This window comes from Patiria miniata, unplaced genomic scaffold, assembly GCF_015706575.1.
Source record: "Patiria miniata isolate m_02_andy unplaced genomic scaffold, ASM1570657v1 HiC_scaffold_29, whole genome shotgun sequence".
NCBI classification, from domain to species: domain Eukaryota; kingdom Metazoa; phylum Echinodermata; class Asteroidea; order Valvatida; family Asterinidae; genus Patiria; species Patiria miniata.
The window spans coordinates 22,458,831-22,475,216 of NW_024037068.1; the positions used below are offsets into that span (position 1 = coordinate 22,458,831).

Sequence of the window (16,386 nt, forward strand, 5' to 3'; positions counted from 1 at the left end):
GTGTGGAATGCAACACTTTCGGTTTAAAAACGTGTCTCCGAGTAATAAAAGAGTAATCAAAACAAATAAGTAGATTATGAACATTTACACACCTAAACCTTTACAAAATACGGGTATCTTAATGGCTTTTTTTTTTTAATTTATCCTAGAGTCATTTTTAGTGCAGAGCACACGCAGTTGTTACTTGTCAGTATACAAATAACGAATGTTTGTGAGTGCGATGGTAAGAATAATTTCATGAGGTGACAGATTAAATGTTCTATTCCACGAGGCGAAGCCGAGTGGAATAGAACATTCAATCTGTCACCGAATGAAATTATTCTTTCCATCGCACGAACGTAAAACATTCGTTATTTGTTTTATACAACTTCTGAATAAATTCTCGTCATTTGATTGGTAAATTATAAACTACAATTTATTTTGATTTTAAAGATGTTGAACTACCCCTTCACGAAAATGTTTGAACCCAACGCTGTAGCGCTGGCTCTTTGGAACAACACGCGCTACGCTGAACGCGCACACCAGCATGCATTTTGCACGCAAATACCGCGTCATGGAACAAGCGCAAAGTGAAACGGTATAACGCATGGGTATAACGCATGGTCGCACCGTGCATTATACCGAATAATAATATGTCACGTGATCTACAATTCACCAATCAGATGACGGGGATTTATTCAGGTGTTGTATAATAAGTAATAATTGAGTAAATAATTGAAATTACGCTCAGCTGGATGTGTAGTTGAAAAAAATAAACATCGGTACAGTTGAGCCTACAATGTAATAATGTAATACATTCATTTTGCGGGTATTAACACGTGCAACACTTGCCTTCATCGTATTGATAAATGCCTATTTCCCAATGCGTAACAAGGGAGGTCCTATAATAGAGTATATAACTATACTATAGTTTATAAGCTATACTGAGATGGTAACTCGCTCGCCCGCATAGAACACACGCAGTGAGACGCACGTGCATTTTTTGGCAACCCTATTGGTCGCATTTAGTGTGTACCACCTATGTAAGACCGTGGTACAACCCCTAACTGTAATTATAACACCTCACCCACAGATTCTGTGTCTTGATTGGCCGAGAGCGAGTCACATGTTACTTTCTAATTTTGCTAACTTTCTGTGCACGGCCAAAAGTACTATACCCGTAGCAACCAAAGTACTATACCATTGGCAACCAAAGTACTATTTCCACGGCGCGGTATTTGTGTGCAAATGGATGCTTGTGTGTGCGTTGCGCGTTGCGCGTAGCGCGTATTGTTCCAAAGAGAGCGCGCCGCAGACTTGGGTTCAAACATTTCGTGACGGGGTAGTTTGGAAGAGAGAAATACATTTCCATCAATTTTGTATTGAAATTGAAGTTTATTTCAACTGTGTTCAGATTTAAATAATTTAAAATATTAAAATCAAGCAGAATCTGTGGGTGAAGTGTTATAAATCAAATATTGAATGCTTTATCTCGTGGAGAAACTAGTAAAAACTAAAAAGTAAAACTAGCCTCCCTCGATGATCCATGGACCAATTTATATTCTAAAATAGAATGTCCATGGATCACCTCGGGAGGCTAGTTTTACTACACCACTCGAAGCATTCAATATTTGTATACTATATATAAACTGAATTCGTCCGAATAGATTTGGTTTTTGAAAGCTTTGGTTTGTCTCCGGCTGTGGTTTCGAGAGGTTTAGGACCCCTGATGTTGGGACTCCAACATTGGTTTGTGTATTTTGCAGCAAGAATATAAAATCCTGCTATACGTGGCCGGAGTTAATAAGTGCATTTCTATTTGGCTTGGACGACATTAGCTTCTAAGTGATTATGAGAGGTGATTCGCAACCTAAAGCTGCAGACAAGCACACGTTTTGAAAACAATCTTTAATGGCCGATTGAGCACCCGATCCAGGCCTTCTTTCCCCTATCGAGGGCAGACATCTAATAGCGGTATTAAAAACAAGCAAGCATAGTTACAATTGCTACATGACGCTGTGACTCAAGAGCGGATCCAGAACACAATTTTTGGGGGAGCCAAAAAAAAATTTGGTTCCCCAAAAAAGTGGGTCAAAAAAATTACGGCGTGGGGTTCGGGGCCCGCTTAAGGGCCCCGAAAACTTTTTGGATTCTAGATGCTCTGTGGTGCGATCTGAGGCAATTTCTGACCACTTTAACCAATGTTTTTTTGAGGAAAAGATGGTGGTGTACTCATTGCCTGCCTTTATTGCGATGTCACATAAAAAAAAAAAAAATGGTTTCGTTTTTTTGGGGGGCCATGGCCCCCTTTGGCCCCCCCCCTCCCGGATCCGCCCTTGCTGTGACTCGGCTTCTTTAAAAACGAAGGGTTAACTACTATTTGTACGAACATTCAACATTTTAATACAATTTGTTTCAAGACAATAAAATTGGTTGAAAATCTGAGTCCTTAAATAGTAATCACTTAGAGCATTACAAAGCACTTACTAAGAGCATGACATAGCACGAACGCTTAAACTACGCAGCTTTCACTTGTATTCATGCCCATCGCTAATGCAAGCAAGCAGGTCAATTTTCAAGACAGATTGTCGTATGGACACAATAAAGGATTATGGGAATTCAACATAGCTCCTATGTACTCCACATCGTTGATTAAAGCTAACCAATTACATTCATCTGATTGAACACGTGAAATCAGCCCGAGTCAGGACTGGTGTACAATTAACTACACACAAATTTGTTTGTCAATACGGCAAAACGTTTTCTACTAAAAGTAAATCCGAATTTTTTTTGTATGTTTTCAGAAAAAAAGACCATTTAAATTTATATTTTCAATATTCTGGAACATTGACAACATATTGCGTTCGTCATTTGGTCGAGAATGAAACTCGTTATGATAATGCATTCACTATAGATGCTAACTAAAATCTCAAATAATTTGTACGGTTAAACAGCCAATAGCAGTATTTTATTCGCATCTTTCTCCTGCGTTCCTCCTCAGTCATCTTTGTTGGTGTCTGTTACCAGAGCTGATCAGATCAATGCTGAGACGTGGATCCTGCCATTGCTGTTCAGAAAAAAAAAATAAACAACAAAATGTCGTACATTAACTAAATGGCAAGTTATTCGTTTTACACTGCATATGGAAATGTAGTGGAAAAAGTCCCAAAGTCTCTTTGTACGGGGTCTGATCCCACACTAAAACCCTGTCCACTGTGAAAATTGTAAGTATTCCGTCCAGCCCGGAAGTTAGTATAATATAATATGACATTGTGACGCCGCTATAACGAACACCGCTATTACGAACATTCAGCTATAACGAACATCCCCTTTGCTTCCTGTAATATAACACACTTGCATCGTCTTTATTTTGAGGAATCCTTGGACGCTCCTTATGGCTCTGACGGTAAAAAATCACATCTCACGTTTCCGAAGTGCACACAAGCAAATTTCATAAAAAAGACTGTGTGACAATCTAAATATTGTTAGTCCTCTTTGTACCTGACTGACTCGTTGACTGACTCACTCCCCGACTCATAACCCACTGACTGACCCTTATAAAATTAGACTTGCTATAACTCTTACCTTGCCACAAAGTCTGAAATACAGGGCGAGTCAAAAAAAGAGGAACCCAAACCCCAAAAATTATATTTCATGTTTAAAAAAATATGTAGCACCAAACATAATTATGACTGGAAAGCCACTTTTATAAGCTACCTTGGTCAATCCGTTCAAAGAACATCACCATTTAAACACAATGGCCCTAAAACCTGTCTCGTCCAAAAAAAATGCGATTTCAAGAATCGTCGTCACAATTGTCTTTAAACATCACCAGCGATAAGATCTCAGTTTAAACGTTTAAATATTCAACAGTCTTTTTGAAGGCCCGTCTTTTTTTAAAAAGGTTGATTTTATAAATTATATTGTTTGCCTAACCGGGGTTGTTAATAAAGATATTGTGCACTACAGGTGGTGACAGTTGTACAGTTGTTGAAACAAGTATTCTGTGTCATTTTCTTTGTTGTTCCAAACAGTCAAAACACACAATAATTTTTTTTTTTGGACGAGAAAGGTTTTATTAGGGTCGTTGCATTTAAATGGTGATATTCTTTGAACGGAATGAGCAATTTCAGTATTTCTTTTCATCTAAAAGTAGCTTATGAAATTGGCTTTCCAGTCATTATTAATTTTGGTGCTACATATTTTTTTTACATATGAAATATATTTTTGGGGTTTGGGTTCCGCTTTTTTTGACTCGCCCTGTATACAGCAACAAAAAGTAACGCCAATGAATGGGTCAAATCCGGCCATTGTGTAGGCCGCACGCGCGCCAAGACTTTCCGTTACATAATAACCATTCTGAATAGTGTGATGCACCTGATTATTTTACAGTGCCTTCACCTGATTATTTACTTACGTAATTGCGGAACGAGTACATGTGCTTCCTAATCCGAATTCACTATATCCCTTGGAATTTGATTATATAACCCAGCCGTATTAATTCTGTATAAAACCCACGGTCTAGCCCCACGCTGGTTGTCTGTGTTCCAGAGGCGTGTGGTCACCATAGCTCCCTGTAGACTGCAGTTTGTGTATTTATGGATTCGGTACGTCTTGTTCTGTTTAATTAATAAATTATTGAGTACGGAAAAGTCTGTGTTCACTGCCTTTAATTTACCGAGTCCTTTATAGTTAAATTGTCAACTTGAATCCCGGATGGCCGGTTGAAGTTCGTCCATCACATATATATATATTTGTGCACTCTAAGACCCGCTTCACTAGTCTTTTTTTATCTGAATATAACTTACTCGTGGCAGTGTTTTCCAAACGGATGTTAATCGCTTGGACCTTGGATGCTCTCATCGCAAATGCCTGCCTCACCTAGACATAAATATTTTATCAAAATAATTGGAAAACTGGAGGTTTACGTTTGTCTTTGTGACTAATGCAGGGTGATGTGGCGCTGAACTATTTTTTTTTTTATTGGACATTGTCTAAGGCTCGGCTGTAAACATGTTTGTGCAAAAAAAAAAAAATAAACGTCGATAAACGTGGGATGAAGTAACACTGGACGAAGTATCATCAAGGTTATCGCTAGGGGTCGCCATTTGTTTTGCTGACAGATTAAAAATAATATTTAGTATATAGGGAGTATGTGATTTGGTCCCAAATTTGCATAAATAAAAATTAAATGAGAAAATAGTCGGTTAATACCTACCTCTTGATCAAAGACGCACTGGAACAAAAACACGAAAACGCCCTGTTGATTAAGAAAAACAGAAAACCGAAACGACGCAGTTTTATAACAAGGAACAGTTTTCAGACCCCTCTTCTGCTCGAGTTGGCCGTGTGCTCCCCGCCACCTTCCCGCTCTGAAATTGGGGAATTCAGAACTGAGCTTTTTTTTTTACAGCTCATTGAGTGCCCCAATATACAAAGCGGTATCCCAAGCCCGCCCCCCCCCCCTGCAAATTAGTAAGAAGCTCTGCCACACCATTGTTGACAACGCCTCATGTCTCTTGATCTTAGTATTTCAAAACAATCTTAGTTCAATTTGGATCTTACTTAGTGATGTTTGGATCAAACATCTCCTTTTTTTAATTGTTCTGTGAGTCTGATGCTTTGAGGTATTTCATGGAAACATTTGGGTGGGGCTCATCAAAGTTATGCCAACATTGCATGTGAATTGCATACCTGCAGAGTGTTCAAGACTACAGAGGCATACGCAAAGAAGATGGTGGCTTCGTCGATGAAGAACACACCGAAAATCCAGGACATGGCCAGAAGCGGCTCCAACACCAACATCATTCGGAGTCCGGCCCTGGAGAAAAAAAATTAAAAAGGAGACAGTAACAAACTGAGATTCCCATTAACATAAGTAGATATCAGCATTTCTTAAAATTACCGTAATTTTTCAACGGGTAAAGCAAAGGTAGAGCGATATTAACGACCAATTTTCTCCGAAAAAAATACTGTATCAGGCTGCAAAAAAACATAATGATTTAAGAATTTGAACCAACGATCTTAAGAAGACCGCAAGTGGGCATCATGTAAGCAGCCGTGTCTTGGCGGCATCACAAAATCAATTTGATAGTTTCGACAGATTAATCTGTGTGAAATTGGGCGTTTTGTCACAATATCTAGCCGCTGAGTTTCCTGATCAACGAGTAGGCCCTAAGCGATTAGATAAACAATGTTTTGTTCTAATGCAATCAACCTATAGCGATCGTTTTAAACGAAGTGACTTACTTCAGTTTCATTACTTTCGATTTGTCCTGGTTGCTCTTCAGCGAGTAGAATATCCGGATGAGTCGAATAAGAACGAAAATATTCCCCTTCAAGAAAATGAAAAAAAAAAAAAAAAAAAAAACGAATGAAGATTCGAAATTATTTACACAACACAGTCTTTAAAACAACAGAGGATTACCTTGTAAAACATTGTAAACCGTTTTAGATCAACATTATTTTGAACAGTGTTGAAATAATTTAACATGGAAAACAGAGGATCACTTCGGCAACATTTTGTTCAGTTTCACAATTTGTTTCCGGGCGGATTAAAGACATCCCCACGATGGCGTCCACAATTTAAGCAAACCACGTCTCCGTCTACGTCTCCGACCGATTTTAAGGTTTTTGGGATCTTGAATACAGCCAAGGCTTGGTTTATATATACTTACAATGAGAACACAGATAACCGGAGCCAAGAAGGCCCAGACCAACCCTCCATCAAAGGACAGCCAGCAGCTGATGAAATTAAAAAGATACAAAGAAACAATTTTACCGGCAAAAATACAGTCTAGTAATGTAACAATCACTGACCATAAGAACACGGGCCCCCTGCTTTGAATGAAGCTGGACAACACGAGACGTTTTATTCCCTAACGACCATGAATCAGTTTGAAATACACGAAAACTGAATGGAGAATGATACTGAATAAAGTGATGTGGCGAGTTTCGAGAAAGCAACAGGGGGTTTACCTGCCGGGCCTTGTGTAGTCACGTGACCGGATTGCGACAGAGATACCAACTACAACCGCTGGGCATCCTGCCAAAGTCAAATTCAAATACGTAAAAAATGGAAATAACGGTGAACTTCAGAAAAGGAAAACAAGACCAGACAAGCCAAAACTAGAGGTGTGGTAAAGTCTATTCAATCGATTCAAAAAGGCTTTCAAATAAAAGTCTTTATATGAATGAGCCTGATTTAGCATATCCATTGGAGTTGCGGGGTGCGGGGTAATTCTATACGATAGCACTACCCGGCTCGCAAGTGAACAGTGAGTCAGTGAGTTGAGATACAAAGAGGACTTTAGGCCGGCCCAGCCTCTCTGGGACCAGCAAAAAGTGGGAGGAAATAACAGCGGATTGAACAACAATAGGACGTGGTGACGGGATGAATTGACATAAAACAGGGGTGTTTTTTTTGTAGTGACATAATTAAACCACATTCTGATAAGCTGTATCATCTTAAAGTGCTCAAATCAAAATTCTATTCTGGACAAAAATTTCGATCTGTCAATTCAGAGATGTATGATCTTTCTATTCCCTTACTTTAGTTCAAGATTTCATGTTTTAGCGGGCTATGTAAGTATTGTTAATTGTTCTTTTACCAGCAGTTTGAGAAATTCCTCACAATATTCATCTCGTTGTGAACAATATTTTGCACCTTCAGTTCTCGCCTTTTTACAATGTAAGATTTACTGATGAAACATGTTCATGATTATCAGTATATTGGTTTAATTTTTGTTGATCAAAAACATCACCCCATCCAATCGAAAGCCAGACTGGAATTCGGATCGTCCAGCGGAATGTGGGCGTGGACTTGATGTAGAGAAACACGCCCTCTAGTGCCATCCAGGTAAAAGCTGCCAGCAGGAAGAAATGAAGCAAAATGGCGACCGCCGTGCACGCGGTCTAAAAAGGAAAGAAAAATAGAAAACACAATCATAACCAAAACCCAACACGATTTGAGATCGTTACCAATCCTTGAATTTTGGTATATAGTCTTCACTTTTATTAAAAGTTTTGATTCAAATTTGTTCCCAGAAACCCACCTCATTTGACGTTCCAGTGAACAGAAATGTAACGTGTGACGCCATCAGTGACAATGCCAAGTTCGCATGGGTTAAAATGCGATCACTGGTCAGTCTGTAGGTACAAAACATTTTATGTATATTAGTTTACGGTTACTCTCGTGTAAAATCACTGAAAATAGGATGAATCAGAGACACATTTTAGACAATTAAAGTTGTTACATGGTCCATCGTTTGCTCTGTACGGAAGACGGATAGTGCCACTCAATGAGTGTGAATATATTTTTTTGGTGCGTGTGAAAATATTTTTGTGTACAGCGGCCGCCACTTATTATGTGGCGGCCGCCAGATAATAAGTGGCGGCCGCCACATAAAAAAGTGTGAATATATTTGTTTGTACGTGTGAAAATATTTTTGTTGTACAGCGGCCGCCAGATAATAAGTGGCGGCCGCCACATAAGTCGTCATAATAAGTGGCGGCCGCTGTCCAAAAAAATATTTTCACACGTACAAACAAAATATATTCAAACTTTTTTATGTGGCGGCCGCCACTTATTATGACGACTTATGTGGCGGCCGCCACATAAAAAAGTGTGAATATATGTTTTTTGTTCGTGTGAAAATATTTGTTTGTACAGCGGCCGCCACTTATTATGGCGACTAATTATGTGGCGGCCGCCACATAATAAGTGGCGGCCGCTGTACAAAAAAATATTTTCACACGCACCAACAAAATATATTCACACTCATTGAGTGGCACTATCCGTCTTCCGTAGCTCTGTTTACAATGCTCGAGCAGTTTCATTTACAAAAAATACTTCCGGCAAAATACAGGGTGACAAAAAAAATACAACCCTATAACATTTGCCTTAAAAAAAGGATCGGTAGATTTTTATGTTTTTGGTATCACATTAAAGCTGAGAGATTTTTCTTTCAAATACTGAAAAAATCATGAACTTTTTCTTTCAAATGCTGAGAATAAAAATGTAAAAATAGCACTTTATGTTGCAGAGAAAATGCCAATTATGTAAAGTAGTCATTTTTCATCCTGAAAAAAATTACCACAGTAAGGGATTTTCACTCTACCTATTTATGCATGTCCTAATCCTTACAAACAACATGGCACATAATATGACGAGAGAACAAATGAATTTGATGAAAATACCTTTTATTTTCCAAATGAACAGGTATCTCATCCTTTTTAGTCCTATTTTAAACCCTTTCAGCATGAAGGCTAATTGCACAGTAAGCTTACAGTAAAACGTTTCACTGTTTGAAGCTTTCTCAGCAACCCAAAGTGCTCTTTTCATGATTTTTTTCTTCAGTATTTGAAAGAAAAAGCTCTCAGCTTTAATCTGATACCCAAAACATAAAAATCCACTGACCCCTTTAGGGTTGCATTTTTTGTCAGATTGCATATTAGAAGAATTAGCAAAAGATGGCTTACCGACAGAATACATACGTCATCAGTGTGACAACGAGACACGCAATGGAAAGACCGAGGCCAATACGCGTCAGAAGACTTAGAATAAAGGTGTGATTGTCATCAAGATTCACCTTTAGAAGAAAAGATACTCGATTTCAATCCTGTTTCGATCATACGGAAGAATAAAACAATCTTACACACTCGTTAACTTGCAGTCAATTTGGTTTTTTTTTTGGTAGCACCAGAGACTAGATTCCCAATCAGCGTCCCAGTCTGCAACTTCACACAGCGACTGGGATTAGAGTCAATTCTTTGAGAGCTGGCTTGAAATCCAGCTACACTATTACAAAAAAACTCCAGTTAAGCTGTTGACTATAGTTTTATTACGCCTTATGGGTACACCCAGGCAAATAAATTCCCATAGACACCGGTGTTAAATCCCCATATTTCAAAAATATTTTTAAAATAATCAGAACTCTCGAAGGTATTCAGGTTGCACAGAAAAATGATGATCAGCATGTCATCTTTAATGTTCTTTTCACTTTTTAATGGGTTGACGGATGACTTTTCGAGAAATTCTCACCTAAGGAAGACGACCCCTAAAACGAGTGATATTTCCGAACGTGGGAAGGCAGCCCTCTTGGAAAAAAAGAAGATCCCTCCACAACATTGCTAAATAGCGTCACAGTCGGGCCCAATTGCATCCAAATAGCTCGAAATTGCAAGCCCCAAGTGCGGGCCAGAGGTGCATTGCCATATCTTTTCAATTTCCCAATTTCATGGCTCTAAGAACTCTCTAATATAGAAGAATTTGAGTGTATACATTTTTTTCATGAGCTCGGCGGACGGATTTTTGGCCTATTTTGGTTGCGCCCCTTTTCACGAGGAAGCAATTTTTGATCGTGTTCCCTGAATGTATATTAATGTTAACTGTTGAATGGCATGGTACCAGACTATTTATGCGTTCCTAGTCTCACTTTATTATTTTTATGTGGCTTAAAACATTAGGGTACGCTTAATCACAAATTTTAAATTACTCATCGGGGCAGACCGGTGTTAATTTATAATTAACTTAATGTCTTTGCTTTAATTTCAATTCGCAAGTTCCAAAGATTCTTAGGGATAATGTTATGTATACAACCAATGCCAAAATACACAGATAAACATTTAAAATTTCAAGCAGACAACTTTTGTTTTAGTGATTGCCAAATAAGGTTCGAAAGTCAAAGTTCAAATACATTCATTCATAATTTGGGAGTTGTACTATAACATATAGCATCACTGGATTTATGATCGCACCTCCTTCACTTGCAGAAGAATGGCAAAATGTGTCAGGTGGTCACAGCTGCATGTGACGTCATCGGCAGCAACGCTGGTAACCCAGCAACCATCAGTATACCAGATCCTGCTCAGGAAGCATTTAACAATTGTTGACTGCTGTGATGTGGGATATGACGTTTTGAACACCCGCGGGACGCATAACAGTAAACAATTGTTTTGTTATACCTCTGTCTTGGATTCTTTTGATTTTGATGCAAAAATCACGAAAACACTGAACAGCAGTAAACACAGCAATCATGACAAACGAACGTCAACTCACATGCATGTAGTGTGCTCGAAACTGCTGATCGTCTGCTAGTTCGCTGCTCCCACTCATGTGTAAAAACATGATGAAAATAGCGTGGGTACCAACAATACAAGCGTTTGACACGTACGTACCGTACGCAGAAACTCATAGCACACTCCCTGTGGGATATCACGTGATATCCCACAGGGAGTGCGCCATGACTTTTTACAAACTTAACACGTGATTGTTCTAGGCCAATGAAAATACAGTATGCAAGACAGAGGTATAACAATACTCATTAACAATTAAATCAAATGCTCAGACTATGAGATATGCACATTGTACATCCATGGGGGCCTGGTCGCTATTATGTTCATAGGAATGACTTTTCCTCAAATGTAGTTATACAATAGTCCTATGTGAATCAAATGCATGTACAATTTTCACGAAGCGTAACAAATGGTATTAGGAATCGGTATCATTTTTAACCAAGGTCAGATCGTTTGGTTACAATTATGCTTATGACCGCAAACCCAGAAATTAAATGAACCATGAAAGTTGTCTTTGAGTGTTGGGGCGATAGGGTATGGGGGAAAAGATGGTTTAAGGTTACGAAAAACGTAAGGTAAATTCCAGTGTTGTATGTTTCGATACCAGTCTCGGTCTCGGTCTCGGTCTCGAGACTACTTTTTGCCGGTCTCGGTCTCGGTCTCGGTCTCGGGAGCTGTGGTCTCGGTCTTGGTCTCGGTCCTCTTTGGTCTCGATATTTTGGTTGGTCTCGAGTCGAGACCAGCCAAAAAGTGAGGGGGCGGATTCCACCCCCGGCCCTTTTAGGGTTAAGTAAAGAATCAGTTTAGGGCAAATGTGACTGCAGTGTGGTGTTAATGGACATGTCTCTCTTCACTTTCTAGTGAGTGAGGCATAGTCCAATAACCATTGCTCCTCTTCTTATTTCTCGTTTTTATTGTGGGATGGTCTGTTGAAACAAGCACTTTATAGCCATCCTCATTAATTCCAAATACAACTGAGATTTATATCTTATGAATCAAGACTGAAACATTATTTTTACCGTCAGATTTTGTATTTTGAATATGGGGAACAATTCAACTCTTTTCCCCTAGAAATATTGGTGATTTTTTTCTATTTTCCGTTTTCACTTTTTCCTTTATTCGTGGAGGCGGGAAAACGTTTTTTTTTCATTATATTTATTAATGGATATTCATCCATTCGTAGACCGTTAAATTGGTATTAGTGGTGGACAGCTCAATTTTGTGATCTCTTTATTAAAATAGACACGACTTGGGAATAGAGTATGCAAATTACGTGAAAGGTTCACAGTTACTACTCAATAACATGTTCTTTATCCCAATTATATTTTTTACAAAATGGAGCGTGCCATTGTTTTTATCATACGGTCACTTTCTTTTTGACTCGCCATGTATTCATCTTTTCATCTATGATAAACACAAATTTAGCTACTGCCATGGCCACACAAAAATAGAGTCTAATTGCCTGCCTCGTCTCCTTTCTAAATGTCAATTGCATTTGCATGAGTCGAGAAGAATTGTGTTCCATTAATCGCTATATGCTGTTTACGGCCATCACAATAGACTATTAATATATTGGCAATATGTCGTACTTGTTAATCACTAAAATATTCAAGTAAATTGCCCAGCAAAGTAGCCGAGTACATCTCGCCCACAACATTCAGTTTGTGACAGCGCCCTTCTATATTGTGTCGGCCATATTCTCAAATAGGCTAATGACGATGATGACGGCGGGCAGATTAACAGAAGATAGATCAGGCAAATATGGTTCATCAATCTTCTATAGTAAATGTAACGTTATTGACATTAAACAAAAATAAAGTGGCATTACATTTCAGCCTTAGCCAGGCCTTCTTCAGAGGTAAACAAGAAACAAACATGTAGAGGAACAAGAAACAAACATGTAGGGGACACACAAACATGCAGGGTTGGAAGGAGAATCACAAAGAGGGATGGGGGGGGGGGCAGACCAATCCATATCTGGCTACCATCTCTAAATTTGTTGGTCTACATGTACACATCTATATTCCATGACTGAAAAAATAAATCAATATTTTCTTGCTCCAAATTTTTTTCGAATCAGGTTTACAAGGAGGTCCAATGTAAAATTAAAGTTGCATTTTAATATCCGTTAGTGGTCATTGCTGAAACCAAGGGGTGGCTGTGGAGTTTAGGGTCCGAGTTTCTATAACAGATGAAACATCCACCTTTAACTGTTTACTTTTGTCAAGTTTCAACATGTTCAAGTTTTGCAAAAACTAGTACAAATTGTCGTACTCCTAAGTTAGAGTTTCTTCATCAGATTTATACTTTATAGTAGTTAAACAATATTTAAAAAAAAACATTTTAAAAAAGTGGCAAAATATATGGAGTTCATCAAATAAGGTTTTCCCCTTCTTTGAATTAGGTTGTTTCCAATTTTTTTTAATTGATTGTGACAATAACAAATTCTGTTGCCATGTTGTAATTTATGGCATGAAGCAAACACGAAGAGCACTCGCATGATACAATTAAGCAGGTACAAGTGATTCCTAACTTTCAATCACTTCCTTCACATCCCCATGAACATCAACATCTCAAGGACAGACTGTTCAGCTGTAATTAGTGTCTTGTTGTTTATTTAGATTATTGTTATTTATTATCCGCGGTCTCGGTCTCGGTCTCGGTCTCGGACCATATTGGTCTCGGTCTCCGTCCGCCTTGAAGGGGCTGGTCTCGGTCTCGGTCTCGGTCTCGGTCTCGCAACTTCAGGTTTTGGTCTTGGTCTCGGTCTCGGACTATCCGGTCTCGACTACAACACTGGTAAATTTACTAAATTCGTTCCCTACAGGAGCGTTATGATCAAGCCTGAAACGAAATGCATCTTGTTACACCGTGTTTACCATCAAAGGTTCATTTCTCCTTTCTTTTACTAAAAGAGCTAGTTATGGCTCTCATTCGAGGCATGTGACAATCTTGATAGATCGTAGATGCTACCTTTTCTGTCTCCTCGTTAACGAGACGTCAGACAAACAATGCAACCAAGACAACGGGCATTTATTGATGCGCTCATTGTCTAATTAGTTCAGGCTCTTTTGCCCTCAGTGGCAAGACCACGACGAAGCCAAAATATTATTAAAAAAACACACAAGAGCTATAATACTCCATTAGGCAAAAAAAGTCTTCGGTTTCTGGTATGGAGCTTGCCCCAAAAGTGGTGCGGCGACGCGGCTTTTTTTTTTAAATACTTTTTTTTGCTTCAAATGTCGGCTGATGTTGCAGATGACTATAAAATGTGCCCGACTAAATTAAGTGCAAAATATATGGGAGCCTAGAGAGGCCACATAAAGCTTTTACTCGATCGTAACCCCATCTAAAAACACTCTAAAATTGTGCAGCAGCAGGATTCCAGTCAAACCAGTGAGTTTTGGTGGTTTTGAGACATCATCCACAATGAAAAAAAATGAAGAAAAAAAAATTGGCCGATGCGCATGGCTACGGCGACGCGCGCGCATACCAGAAACCGGAGACTTTTTTTGGACTTACCGAGAATATGTGACAAACGCACAGTGCTCTCGTTGATTATTTTGATATTTATTGGTAATTCATATTCTGTCACAACTCCCTTTGACAGGAGGACAATGCAGGCTTTTCAAGCAAATAAATTGGAAATGAATAACACATAAATAATGAACTTCATTTCAGAAATTGCTGTCGGTCGTTTTTTTTTAACCTCACTCAGATCGTGGCCATTATACCATAAAGTAATGGATATCTGTATGTTAAAGGTCCATCATTTGAATTTATTTTTGTTACTTGCCATTTTACATTTTATGCCGTCGTGTGTACATTCATCGTCTAATTATTTGTATATAAAGTATAAGGTAGTATGTTTTTAGAGAAGTTTTACACCAATCAAAATCGAGATAAGTACATGCATGTTGTTTGTGATTGTTTCAAATGTTATATATTTACTCGGCTTGTAATCTACTTATGAGATGTCCAACCATTCGCAATTGCCTTTTATGGATAAATAAAGTATTTTGAATTTGAATTTGAATTTTTCTTTTGAAGAGCACGGGGTAGACATCTTTAATTGAAATGCCATTTTCTTTCTCTACGCACTGTTATTTTTCTTTTTTACCAAAGAAAACGGTGTAAACACGGTTCTCTACAAAAGTAAAAAAGTATTTAAAATTTTCAGTTTGCCTAAAGATGGAAATATCCACAGGGAATGAGGCTTCGAATGTAAATGGGCGAAAAATGTCCAAGAAAGATGAAAAAGGAACAATGTTTACTTACGGGTCGTCACCAGAACGAAAAGAGCAAATTGCGAATTCGTTGTCATAGATCTACAAAGGGAATACAGAATAGGGCTTACGTTTTTAAACTCCTACAGATAATGTGACCGTGATATTTCAAATTTTAAATATTTTCTCCTATGGAAGTATTTACAGAATATAATGTGTTTTAAAGATTACAATGGTCATCAAGGTAGGGTCTATCTGTTTTCAGTATGAATTGATTGTCTATTTAGTTACTGGAAAAACCTTTTGAAGATCACTGAATACAGAAAACAGAGTTATGCATGCTACACTCATGACTCACCTCAAAAACTGGCAGTGTCAGGTTGAAAGGCGCCTCTTTGAAGTCAGTGAACGGCGTTCCATTTTCACTTATGATTGTCAAATCGACGATCAGACTACCGAATCGAGCAGGTTGCTTGGAGTCGCTTTTGAGGAGAGGGGCTGAGGTACTCTCCAGTGATGTGTACACGGCCATGATAACAACAGCTATACGAGGAAATATGAAATTGTTTCAATTGGTTTAGGCCCTATGTCGGTACGAATGCCGGATTTTCGTGTTTTTAAGGGATTTTTGCCAACAGACACAGAAAGCTGCCATGCTGCTGGGCTGCTGCATTGCTTGTCGCTGATATTGCACTTGAGCGTTTCTCTTGTTGCCGCTGCCTCCTCTTACATTGTTAGTGTTGGTGATGATGCTGACGCTGTTGATGTTGCTATAAAATGTCATCGCGGGTGTTGAAGCAGCTGCTGCTATTGTTGTTACTGCTGCTGTCACTGGCACTGGTCTTGCTCATGCTGCTTGTATTGGTGTTGCACTGCTACTGCTGCTATTTCTGCTGTTGAAGCTGCCACTGCAAGGCCTACCAATCTCCGTTTGGCACTGCTGCATCTAATACTGCTGTTGCTGCTGTTGCTATTACCTGCTGCTAGCTGCCTCTAATGTTTTTGTGCATGCTGATGTTTCGTTGCATTTGTTTTTGCTGCTTAAGTAGTATTGCTTTGATTGCTGCTGATGCTGCTGCTATTGTCGCGGCGTTGCTGCTACTGT

General features: G+C 38.8%; 1 protein-coding gene across 1 annotated transcript; it reads right to left on the bottom strand.

Annotated features, from left to right (window-relative positions):
* Positions 1–2,279: 2,279 nt before the first annotated feature.
* LOC119735123 (adhesion G protein-coupled receptor E5-like) lies at positions 2,280–15,879 on the bottom strand. Its single transcript, XM_038208816.1, has 13 exons — positions 15,640–15,879; positions 15,334–15,383; positions 10,728–10,843; positions 9,460–9,556; positions 8,034–8,127; positions 7,743–7,893; positions 6,958–7,024; positions 6,657–6,723; positions 6,229–6,314; positions 5,674–5,800; positions 5,198–5,239; positions 4,788–4,860; positions 2,280–3,046 (listed from the first exon to the last, which is right to left on the bottom strand). The coding sequence occupies exons 1-13, from the start codon at positions 15,811–15,813 to the stop codon at positions 3,018–3,020; spliced, it is 1,173 nt and encodes a 390-aa protein (XP_038064744.1). The 5' UTR covers positions 15,814–15,879; the 3' UTR covers positions 2,280–3,017.
* Positions 15,880–16,386: the final 507 nt, after the last annotated feature.